This window comes from Ovis canadensis, chromosome 15 (assembly GCF_042477335.2).
Source record: "Ovis canadensis isolate MfBH-ARS-UI-01 breed Bighorn chromosome 15, ARS-UI_OviCan_v2, whole genome shotgun sequence".
Classification (NCBI taxonomy): domain Eukaryota; kingdom Metazoa; phylum Chordata; class Mammalia; order Artiodactyla; family Bovidae; genus Ovis; species Ovis canadensis.
Window position 1 is genome coordinate 57,153,368 of NC_091259.1, and position 13,200 is coordinate 57,166,567.

Consider the following 13,200-nt stretch of genomic DNA (forward strand, 5'->3'; position numbering starts at 1 on the left):
GTAAGGTCATACACCTTTTCTCTGAGGTCTTTATCCCATCAATCCAGTTAGAGTTACTTTTACTTAATGTGTTATTAAGAGATAGTAAGTAAAGATTTACTGAGCATGGCCCTGCCGATCAGAACAAGACCCAGTTTCCCCTACAGTCAGTCTCTCCCATCAGGAAGCTTCCATAAGCCTCTTATTCTTTTCCTTCAGAGGGCAGATAGAATGAATAACACAATCACAGAAAATGAATCAAACTGATCACATGGACCATAGCCTTATCTAACTCAATGAAACTATGATCCAAGCTGCATAGGGCCACCCAAGATGGACAGGCCATAGTGGAGAGTTCTGACAAAATGTGATCCACTACAGAAGGGAATGGCAAACCACTTCAGTATTCTTGCCTTCAGAACCCCATGAACAGTATGAAAAGGCAAAAAGATATGACACTGAAAGATGAACTCCCCAAGTTGGTGGTGCCCAATATGCTACTGGAGAAGAGTGTAGAAATAACTCCAGAAAAATGAAGAGATGGAGCCAAAGCAAAAACAACACCCAGGTGTAAATGTGACTGAAGGTGTAAGTAAAGTCCAATGCTATAAACAATATTGCATAGGAACCTGGAATATTAGGTCCATGGATCATGGTAAATTGGAAGTGATCAAGCAGGAGATGGCAAGAGCGAACATTGACACTTTAGGAATCAGTGAACTAAAATGGATTGGAATGAGCAAACTTAATTCAGATGACCATTATATCTACTACCGTGGGCAAGAATCCCTTAGAAGAAATGAAGTAGCCCTCATAATCAACAAAAGAGTCTGAAACGCAGTACTTGGGTGCAATCTCAAAAAGGACAGAATGATCTCTGTTCATTTCCAAGACACATCATTAAATATCACAGTAATCCTAGTCTGTGTCCCAACCACTAATGCTTAAGAAACTGAAGTTGAACGTTTCTATGAAGACCTACAAGACCTTCTTGAACTAACACCAAAAAAATGATGTCCTTTTCATCATAGGTGACTGGAATGCAAAAGTAGGAAGCCAAGAGATATCTGGATTGACAGGCAAGTTTGGCCATGGAGTACAAAAAAGCAGGGCAAAGGCTAACAGAGATTTGCCAAGAGAACACACTGGTCATAGCAAACACCCTCTTCCAACAACACAAGAGAAGGCTCTACACATGGACATCACCAGGTGGTCAACATTGAAATCAGATTGATTATATTCCTTGCAGCCGAAGATGGAGAAGCTCTATACAGTCAGCAAAAAACAAGACTGGGAGCTGACTGTGGTTCAGATCATGAACTCCTTATTGCCAAGTTCAGACTTAAATTGAAGAAAGTAGGGAAAACCACTAGACTATTCAGGTATGACCTAAATCAAATCCCTTATGATTATAGAGTGGAAGTGAGAAACAGATTTAAGGGACTCGATCTGATAGATAGAGTGTCTGATGATCTATGGATGGAGGTTTGACTCATTGTACAGGAGACAGGGATCAAGACCATCCCCATGGAAAAGAAATGCAAAAAAGCACAATGGCTGTATGAGGAGGCCTTACAAATAGCTGTGAAAAGAAAAGAAACAAAAATCAAAGGAGAAAAGGAAAGATATAAGCATCTGAATGCAGAGTTCCAAAGAATAGCAAGAAGAGATAAGAAAGCCTTCCTCAGTGATCAATGCAAAGAAATAGAGGAAAACAACAGAATGGGAAAGACTAGAGATCTCTTCAAGAAAATTAGAGATACCAAGGGAACATTTCATGCAAAGATGGACTCGATAAAGGACAGAAATGGTAGGGATCTAACAGAAGCAAAATATATTAAGAAGAGGTGGTGAGAATACACAGAAGAACTGTACAAAAAGGATCTTCATGACCAAGATATTCATGAAGGTGTGATCACTCACCTAGAGCCAGACATCCTGGAATGTGAAGTCAAGTGGGCCTTAGCACCACTATGAACAAAGCTAGTGGAGGTGATGGAATTCCAGTGGAGCTATTTCAAATTCTGAAAGATGATGCTGTGAAGGTGCTTTACTCAATATGTCAGTAAAAATCAGCAGTGGCCACAGGACTGGAAAAGGTCAGTTTTCATTCCAATTCCAAAGAAAGGCAATGTCAAAGAATGCTCAAACTACTGCACAATTGCACTCATCTCACATGCTAGTAAAGTAATGCTCACAATTCTCCAAGCCAGGCTTCAGCAATACATGAACTGTGAACTTCCTGATGTTCAGGCTGGTTTTAGAAAAGGCAGAGGAACCAGAGATCAAATTGCCAACATCTTTTGGATCATGGAAAAAATAAGATAGTTCCAGAAAAACATCTATTTCTACTTTATTGACTATGCCAAAGCCTTTACTGTGTGGATCACAATGAACTGTGGAAAATTCTGAAGATAATGGGAATTGATGAAGAGAAGGGAATGAAGAGATGGGAATACCAGATCACCTGACTGGCCTCTTGAGAAATCTATATGCAGGTCAGGAAGCAACAATTAGAACTGGACATGGAACAACAGACTGGTTCCAAATAGGAAAAGGAGTATGTCAAGGCTATATATTGTCACCCTGCTTATTTAACTTCTATGCAGAGTACATCATGAGAAACGTTGGGCTGGAAGAAGCACAAGCTGGAATCAAGATTGCCGGGAGAAATATCAATTACCTCAGATATGCAGATGACACCACCCTTATGGCAGAAAGTGAAGAGGAACTGAAAAGCCTCTTGATGAAAGCAAAAGTGGAGAGTGAAAAATTTGGCTTAAAGCTCAACATTCAGAAAACAAAGATTATGGCATCCGGTCCCATTAGTTCATGGGAAATAGATGGGCAGACAGTGCAAACAGTGTCAGACTTTATTTTGGAGGGCTCCAGAATCCCTGCAGATGGTGATTGCAGCCATGAAATTAAAAGACGCTTACTCCTTGGAAGGAAAGTTATGACCAACCTAAATAGCATATTCAAAAGCAGAGACATTACTTTGCCAACAAAGGTCTGTCTAGTCAAGGCTATGGTTTTTCCAGTAGTCATGTATGGATGTGAGAGTTGGACTGTGAAGAAAGCTGAGTGCTGAAGAATTGATGCTTTTGAGCTGTGGTACTGGAGAAGACTCTTGAGAGTCCCTTGGACTGCAAGGAGATCCAACCAGTCCATTCTAAAGGAGATCAGTCCTGGGTGTTCTTTGGAAGGACTGATGCTAAAGCTGAAACTCCAATACTTTGGCCACCTCATGTGAAGAGTTGAATCACTGGATAAGACTCTGATGCTGGGAGCAATTGCCAGCTTTAGTAGAAGGGAACAACAGAGGATGAGATGGCTGGATTGCATCACCGACTCAATGGATGTGAGTCTGAGTGAACTCCAGGAGTTGGTGACAGACAGGGAGGCCTGTTGTGCTGCAATTCATGGGGTCATAGAGTTGGACATGACTGAGCGACTGAATTGAACTTAACTGAAGTAAGATTTGTTTTTGTTTGTTTTGTTTTTTTATTCATACCTAATATGTCTTAAAGATACACAACTGCATTTTCACATTTTTATTTTTCCCACGAGACCTTCTTATCAGAGGCCTTTATCCCATTGTCCCAGCTAGGTTTGCTTTTACTTAATGTGTTATTAAGTAAGTGAAAGTGAAAGCCAGTCAGTCATGTCCAACTCTTTGAGACCCCATGGACTTAGTCCATAGTATTCTTCAGGCCAGAATACTGGAGAGGGTAGCCTTTCCCTTCTCCAGGGGATCTTCCCAACCCAGAGATCAAACCCAGGTTTCCCACATTGCAGGTGGATTCTTTATCTGCTGAGCCTCAAGGGAAGTCCAAGAATTCTGGAGTGGGTAGCCTATCACTTCTCCAGTGGATCTTCCTGATTCACGAATCGAACCGGATCTCCTGCATCACAGCAGCATTCTTTACCAACTGGATTATGAGGGAAGCATAAGAGGAATCTTCAAAGTGCATTTTATTTTGTTCATCTTTTTAGTCTTTGAAATAGCCCTATATGATATAGATAGTATGCTCATTGCTTATACAGATGGAAAACTTGAACTATGGAATATTTTAGAAACAATAAATGTAAAATTTGAACCCAAATGTCTGATTCCAAAATCTGTGCTATTATTCTATATATTATAGTGGTGGTGTTGTTCAGTCACTAACTCCTGTCTGATTCTTGGTGACCCCATGGACTATAGCCCACCAGGCTCCTCTGTCCATGGGATTTCCCAGGCAATAATAGTGGAATTGTCTCTTCCAGGGGATCTTTCTGACCCAGGGATTAAATTCGCCTATCTTGCTTGGCAGGTAGATTCTTTACCACTGAGCCACCAGGGAAGTCCCTTGATACGTTATACTGCCTACATTTTCAGTTTTGAGATTTTGAGCCTATCTCATGTTTCAGCAAGCCTGTTAAAGTTTCCAGAATCATACTGTACAGTCTTCACTTACACATGAGCTTATAACTTCATACACACTTAAAAATACATGTATTGTGGTAGGCACTGATTGTTCTGAATGCCTTCCAAGGTACCTAATGCCTAACTTCCATTTCAGTGGGTGGGTCTCTCTAACCATAAAAATTGGTTTCTAATTTTCAGAAATAGCTGGGAGGTTGAGGAGTTGGTATCCTCAGAATCAATTAATCTTCATGGTTTTGCTTAAAGCTGCAATCTGACTCATGATGTGTGATAGTATCTTTTTTTCATGTTCTCATTTATTTGGTGCAGCAGACAATCACAGGCTTATTGTGATACTGTGTGAATTCAAGCCATTTTGTTCCGTACTGCCACCACTTCTTCCTATTTGAAACAGGAAAAACAGAACCTATGGCAAAGTGTTATGGAAAAATGAATGGAGATTACTTCTATAGAGAGAGTTAAAAATCTCCCATTTGAAGAAATTGATGAATATCCATGTTAAGTGCAGTATTATTTTATCAATCAGCCAAGCCTTCTGATTCTCACTCTGGCTTTACTCCTGAGATCAAATGCTAGACTGGAGACAGCACTGCCAGGAGGTCAGAAAAGGAGTTTCAAAGAGTTAGATGCACTTTGTTGCTGCTGCTAAGTCACTTCAGTCATGTCCAACTCTGTGCAACCCCATAGACGGCAGCCCACCAGGCTCCCCCGTCCCTGGGATTCTCCAAGCAAGAACACTGGAATGGGTTGCCATTTCCTTCTCCAACGCATGAAAGTGAAAAGTGAAAGGGAAGTCGCTCAGTCGTGTCCGACCCCTAGCATGGACTGCAGCCTACCAGGCTCCTCCATCCATGGGATTTTCCAGGCAAGAGTACTGGAGTGGGGTGCCACTTTGTTAAGTCACTGGAATTGCAATTCCTAAAAGTTGCACAACAGAAAAAAGCAAATAAGCCTGAATTTTCTTTTTTTTTTGTTCGCAGTAGTAAAGTAGTAAAGCTAGAATTTAGTGTGATTAGAAAGCAAACACTTCAGCAGTTAATGTTAGGAAACAAAGTTAAATTAGGGAAGCATGAAAGTTAGAAAAAAGGAATATTTGAAAATGTGAAACTTAAAAAAGTGATCAAAAACAAAGGTCAGGAAAGCAGAATTATGTTCTAATTATTAACAATCCTGCTGACCAACACTTCTATATTAAATTATAAACCCTGGATAAACGATCTAAAAACTGTTCATAGAAATAAAAGAATATGCAGCATATATCTAGTTGGAAATTAATATGAATACCTATTAATCAATGGCTAGGTAAATAAAATCAATGTTGTAAAACAAAATATTTTAATCTAAATGAATTAATAACTAAAATAGTGCAATTGGTTGTAGAGCTAAAAATTTATGTACTGTGATGTCAGAAAAACACATGATAAGTTTTGCCTCTGGAAAAATAGCAGAAAAGCTGTATTGAAACAGTGACAATTTCAACTTTAATTCTGTATACATACTTATTAAGCTTTATCTCTGAGATGAGTGCAATGTTAAAAGTCATTAATGTGTGAGTTGTAGAAACAAAAATATTTATTATATTTTTACTTTAGTTTTATTTGTTGTGGCTGCTACTGCTAAGTCGCTTCAGTCGTGTCTGACCCTGTGCGACCCCATAGACGGCAGCCCACCAGCCTCCCCCGTCCCTGGGATTCTCTAGGCAAGAACACTGGAGTGGGTTGCCATTTCCTTCTCCAATGCATGAAAGTGAAAAGTGAAAGTGAAATTGCTCAGTCGTGTCCAACTCTTAGTGACCCCATGGACTGTAGCCCACCAGGCTCCTCCATTTGTTAAAAGACTGAAAAATAAAATGATTTGTGTGTGTGTGTGTGTCTGTTTGAAATGTCTTTTCTTTTTCTTTATTTTATTATCATTTTTTTTACTTTACAATATTGTATTGGTTTTGCCATATATCAACATGAATCTGCCACTTTGAAAATAGTAATGTAACAAGTTTGTTGATCTAAAAGCTTATTATTTGGTCTTGGAAAATCTTATTGAATCAATCAAAAGTCCTGGTCACATAAAAAATTGACTATTCTTAGATGTATCTGATAATCTGTACTTTAAAGTCAGTGAAGGCATTAGGGATAGATCATGGGTTTAGAAAGAGAGGTCTTGGATTTGAGGATGGAATACCTCAGGGTCAAGTGTAGATTGAGAGAACAAGGCAATAAATTGATAGGAAGAAGTCCAGCATGCATCACATAGACAGCAATACTATATAATAAACCTCAAGACCACATTTACATTATGAGCTTGAGTGCAAAGAAAAAATCACCTAAATGGCACTGATGACATTAATGATAAATTGTATTTGAATTTTATGTTTGTTTTGGCTTCTCATTACACTGAGTATTACATGTTTGGCAGACCTTTCCACTTCAGGATACAGAGTTGGTAATAATTTTTATTGAAACTACCAGCTTGGCTTTTTTAAAGGGTACAGCAGGATGCAAGCTCCATAAGAATAGATGTTCCTGTTAGTTGCGGTCATTGATTTACCCTCAGTGGTAAGAATCATTGAAGACATACAATAAACACAAATGAGTACAAACTGAGTAAAACATGAATGGATGAATGAGTGAATGAGTGGACACAGGAAACAGGGTCAAAGTTCTAGCACCGCATTTCTCTAATTACAGAGCAATAAACACACAGTATAGTAAATCATCTCCAGAAAAGAAGAGATTTCATGTTATCAAGGACAATGCATGATAGCATACAAATAGGGGTCACACAACTCCCTTTCAGGACAGCCCATCAACCTTTGAACTAAAGTTCCAGTGAGTTTCCACAAGTTCTAAAATTCATTAGTCAGCAGTCCGGAACAAACCAACTTGTGTTGCAATCTGGCAGCAATAGGTCAGAACCAGGAGATACTTGTTAAGACAAGAACACACAAATTTTCCTAGAGAGATCAAAATCCTTAGTAAAATAATATGGTAGGTGTTTTATTTTTTAATAACATATGGAGCACTCGCTCCCATATTTGTTTGGTCCTCACACCATAAATGATGGGGTTGAGCGATGGTGGGATAACCAAATAGAGGTTGGCAACAAGAATGTGAATATGGTTGGGTATGTTGTGTCCAAATTGGTGGCTGAGGAAAGAGAAGAGTGAGGGGATATAGAAAACACAGAGGACAGCAATATGGGAGCCACATGTGCTTAGGGCTTTTAGCCGTGCATCTTGGGATGGCAGACGGAAAACAGCGTGGAGTATATAAACATAAGAGATGCCAATAGGGACTGGGTCCAGGAGAAAAACAGAGACCACAACGAGCCCATAAATACCACTGGCACGGATGTTTTCACAGGACAGGTTTGCAATTCCCATGTGCTCACAGTAGGAATGAGGTATTATTACATGAGCCTGGCAAAAGGGTAGGCAGGAGATGAGATAGATCATGGGAAGGGTAAGCAAGACTGTAAAAATTACAATGTACAAAGTAATGCTCATGAGTACCTGGGACGTCAGGATGGCTGTGTAGTGGAGTGGAGCACAGATTGCCACATAACAGTCAAAGGCCATTGCTACCAGGACCCCAGCCTCTATGCAAGTGAAAGCATGGATCAGGAACATCTGGGCCACACAAGCTCCAAAGTTGATCTCATGAGCATTAAACCAGAAGATACCCAGCATACAGGGTACTGAGGTTGTTGAAAGGGCCAGATCAATTGTTGAAAGAATGACCAAGAAGTAGAACGTGGGCTCCCTGAGGGTCTGGTCCATCTTGATGACCAGCAGAATTGTGACATTGCCCACTAAAGCCACTATATAAATAAAGCAGAAAGGCAAGGAGATCCAGCCATGGACCTCTTCCAGACCTGGGATTCCAATGAGGAAAAATGTGATTGGGCGAAAATTGCTCCCATTGTGACATGTCATCCTGTTACTTCTTGAAGAAAGTGAATCTGGTTCTCTTGCTCCCGTCAACAGAAAAAGTGAAAGAGAGAGGGGGAGAGAGAGAGATCAGAGGGAGAATGATTTGTTTCATCAATTCCTAGCTCAGTGTGTTAGCACAGAGTTTATGTCATGTTTACTAGGTAAGTAGGCCTGTTACTGAATCACATGTATGGAGTCGTTCCCTCTAGCATTTAATATACAAGGTCAGAGTCATATTCAGTTTTTATTCTGCCTGCTGATTGATCTCTAATTCCAAATGTGAAGCTTTACAGCAAGCTCAGTGCAGAGTGCCAATAATTAGACTGTGCCATTCACTTTGAAAGAGAGTTGGATGTGATTCTATTTGGGGAAATATACTCTGGTAAGTGACTCTAGAAAAATCAAGACTACACATGAGAACAAGTTAATGCATTACAGAGGCATTCAAAACTGCCTTCAAGGGCTCCATAAGGAGAATAAATTATAGATATAGGTGTATAGGAGCTTGTACAATTCAAGCCTGAATTCTTCTGATTCCCCATTATTCACATAGAGACGTACATGCAAAAATTCTGACCCAAGCCCAGTAGCCTCTCACAGAAATCAAATCAGATCATAAGAGACACAGCTACAAGTTCTCAGACAAATTACTGACCCCTTGAGATGTCTGGCCAGGAGCAGAGACAGCCATTGTTCATGAGTTACAGACTGCACGGAGTATCAGTTGGAGAAGGGGAGTGTTTTCTAGTGTCATTTACACTCTTTTCTCTGTCCATAGCTTATCAGGTACTCTCAGAACAGCTGTTAATTTTACTTGAGTTAATTTTACCATTGCTGTTGAGCCAACACTTGCTTGGTTACTCCTACAAGCTCAATACACTGGAAGTAGGTAGAAAAATCTGAAAGCCTAAGATCATTTTGGTACTAGAGGAGGTATTTTTGGTAGCTCTCTGGGATATCAGTGTCTCAATAGAGAAGAATCTACCTCTGCAGTGAACTAAAGGTGTGGAGAAAGATACTTGAGAGATGCTTTCAAAATACAGCAGAATGTTGAGCATCTTGTCATGTGTTTGGTGGCCATCTGTATGTCTGCCTTAGAGAAATGTCTGTTTAGGACTTCTGCCCAATTTTTATTTGGGCTTGTTGTTTTGATATTGAGCTACAAGAATTGTTTACATATTTTGGAGATTAATCCTATGTCAGTTGCTTCATTTACAAGTATTTTTCTCCCATTCTTCAGGCTGTCTTTTTGCTTGCTTATGGTTTCCTTTGCTGTGCAAAAGCTTTTCAGTTTAATTAGGGACCATTTGTTTATTTTTGTTTTTAATTGTCATAACTCTAGGAGATAGGTCAAAAAAGATCTTGCTGGGGTTTATCACAAAGAGTTTCTGACTGTTTTCCTCTAAGAGTTTTTTAGTGTCCAGACTTACATTTAAGTATTGAATCCATTTTGAATTTTTGTACATGGTGTTCAGTTCAGTTGCTCAGTCGTATCCGACTCTTTGCAACACCATGAATCGCAGCAGGCCAGGCCTCCCTGTCCATCACCAACTCCCGGAGTTTACCCAAACTCATGTCCATCGAGTTGGTGATGCCATCCAGCCATCTCATCCTCTGTTGTCCCCTTCTCCTCCCGCCCCCAATCCCTCCCAGCATCAGGGTCTTTTCCAATGAGTCAACTCTTCGCATGAGGTGGCCAAAGTATTGGAGTTGGGGAGTCTCTAATTTCATTCTTTTTACATGTAGTGCCCAATTTTCTCAACGCTACTTATTGAAGAGACTATCTTTTCTCCGCTGTATATTCTTGCCTCCTTTGTCATAGGTTAGGTGACCATAGTTGTGTGGGTTTATCTCTGGGCTTCCCAGTTTGTTCCATCGATCTATATTTCTGTTTTTGTGCTAGTACCATACTGTCCTGATTGAGAAATGCAAATCAAAACTACAATAAAATATCACCTCACACTGGTCAGAATGGCCACCATCAAAAAATCTACAAACAATAATGCTTAACAGGGTGTGGAAAAAAGAGAACCTTCTTAAACTGTTAAAGTGGGAAGGAAATCCAAAAAAGAGGGGATATGTGTATGCATATGGCTCATTCACTTTGCTGTACAACAGGAACTGACACGGCAGTGTAAAACAACTACATTTTTAAAAAATAAAGCTACAGAATGAATTAAACCACTCAAAATACTCAAAATGAGGTAAAGAAAGTTGTCCCAGGGTTGTGCTACAGCACTTGTAATTCAGAATAAGGCATAGAGATCCTTCCTTTTTGTCCTTGCATTGTTGAACTTTGTTACAGTTTTACTTCATTCTCTTTTGATATAGAAAACATACCATGGTAAAAAACCAAACTTTCCTTTTTTTGTGAGTTCAGTCCAACAGAGAGAGAATTAGTGCTGCCAAGTGCACTGACTCTTGTTTGTGATCTATAAACACATAAGCAAACTGGGCAATTAAAATGCCACTGTCCAGTAGAAAAATCATGGCCACGGCCATGGCCATGGCCAAGGCTATAGAGTCCCTGTTGCTTATTTTGTAGCAACTCTAGGAGTCCACCTTCAACAGAGGATCACCACTAGCTTCAATCCTTCCTACTGCCAGAGAAATATATATTATGTAGTGTGATTGACAAGATGATATTTCATGACTTGGGTCTTTCTGAGCGTTTTAAAGAATAAGCTTGAAAGTGAAAGTGAAGTCACTCAGTCGTGTCCGACTCTTTGTGACCCCATGGACTATACCCCACCAGGTTCCTCCATCCATGGAATTTTCTAAGCAAGAGTACTGGAGTGGGTTGCCATTTCCTTCTCCAAAGAATGAACTTATCACCATTTAAAAACATTATTTTTTCCTACCTAGTGCAGTCCGGCAACATAATCCATTCTTAGCCTGTTCTGCCCATGTGTCTCTCCATTTACTAGAGAGATCTATTCACCAGAAATCAGCAGCTGATTCATCTTTTGCATGTGTGCCTGGGTCTTATGCACAGCGTCAAGCGGCACAATACTTACCCCTCATTCTGAATAGGGCATGGAGGGCACGTTTATATTAGAGATTGAGTATTCAAGAGATATTTCTGAGAAAACACTGCAACTTTGCACAGAGCTCTGGGACTGAACCCTCAGGGACTGCTCACAAACTTCAAGATTCTACTCTAGAGGCCGAAAACTCCAAAGGATATAGAAGCAGACTGAAGTGTATGTAAATAAAAGTTAACAAGTGGCAATAAAACAGTTCATCTATACTTGACATATGTGAAAAGATATATATTATTGTACCTTCATGTGAATGTGAATACATGGCCCAATTCTATGTGTTACTGACATTCTACACAGAGAATAAACTAATTTAATTTAAAATGTTTTTAAAAATATGAAGTTTTTTTTCCTTTTGCTTTAGATTTTACTCTTTCTCTTCACTGATAATTTGTTTTTTTCCAGCCTCATAACTGAGAGAGTCAATTCCTAGGCAGGTTGATAAGTCTGGGATCCCCAAGGAAGAGATAGAGGTCTGGAGTTCTCAAGAAGGAGAAAAGGAAAAACTCTCTCTCTCTAAGCCCAGTGAAAGTGAAAGTGAAAGTGAATTCGCTCAGTTGTGTCCGACTCTTTGTGACCCCGTGGACTGTAGCCTACCAGGCTTCTCTGTCCATGGGATTCTCTAGGCAAGAATACTGGAGTGGGTTACCATTTCCTTCTCCAGGGGATCTTCCCGACCCAGGGATCGAACCCAGGTCTCCCGCGTTGGAGGCAGACACTTTAACCTCTGAGCCACCAGTGAAGCCCCTCTAAGCCCAGAGCTAATGATTATACAACAAAACAACTCATCTTGCTCAAGGATATGTTTTTCCCTTAAACACTGTACCAATGATTATATAGCCGCAATGTGTCCTGCTTGAGGACATGTTTCTCCTTCTTAAGAACCTTCTGAATAATCCTGTCATCTTAAAGTTATGTTGTGTGAATGGGTCTGGTAAGACCTTTACAATCTTGAGACATTCTTTTGATTTACTGTAATAGCCCACTGAAAAAGTATAAGACTAGCAAGGGGGGCCCTCTCTGTCCCCCTTCTGATGTCTATGTTAGAAGCCTTCTCTGTCCTCTTTTATTTTAATAAAACTCTGCTACACAAAAGCTCTTGAGTGATCAAGTCTGGTCCCTGGTCCGAAAGCTAAATCTTCTTCTTCAGAGATCACGAATCTGACATCATATACCATAAGCTATAGTAACCACTGAGTTTCCCTGATTAGTCTTTTTTTTTTTTTTTGCTTTTTTTCTTTTTTTTTTTTTAAATTTTAGTTTTTTATTTTTTAAATTTTAAAATCTTTAATTCTTACATGCATTCCCAAACATGAACCCCCCTCCCACCTCCCTCCCCATAACATCTTTCTGGGTCATCCCCATGCACCAGCCCCAAGCATGCTGCATCCCGCGTCAGACACAGACTGGCGATTCAATTCACATGATAGTATACATGTTAGAATGTCATTCTCCCAAATCATCCCACCCTCTCCCTCTCCCTCTGAGTCCAAAAGTCCGTTATACACATCTGTGTCTCTTTCCCTGTCTTGCATACAGGGTCGTCATTGCCATATTCCTAAATTCCATATATATGTGTTAGTATACTGTATTGGTGTTTTTCTTTCTGGATTACTTCACTCTGTATAATCGGCTCCAGTTTCATCCATCTCATCAGAACTGATTCAAATGAATTCTTTTTAATGGCTGAGTAATACTCCATTGTGTATATGTACCACAGCTTTCTTATCCATTCATCTGCTGATGGACATCTAGGTTGTTTCCATGTCCTGGCTATTATACACAGTGCTGCGATGAACATTGGGGTGCATGTGTCTCTTTCA

The 13,200-nt window shown here is 39.9% G+C and overlaps 1 protein-coding gene across 1 annotated transcript; it reads right to left on the reverse strand.

Annotated features, from left to right (window-relative positions):
• Positions 1 to 7,376: 7,376 nt before the first annotated feature.
• On the reverse strand, positions 7,377 to 8,339 carry LOC138420168 (olfactory receptor 52J3-like). The gene has a single exon (XM_069553313.1). The coding sequence runs from the start codon at positions 8,337 to 8,339 to the stop codon at positions 7,377 to 7,379; it is 963 nt and encodes a 320-aa protein (XP_069409414.1).
• Between the last annotated feature and the right edge of the window lie 4,861 nt (positions 8,340 to 13,200).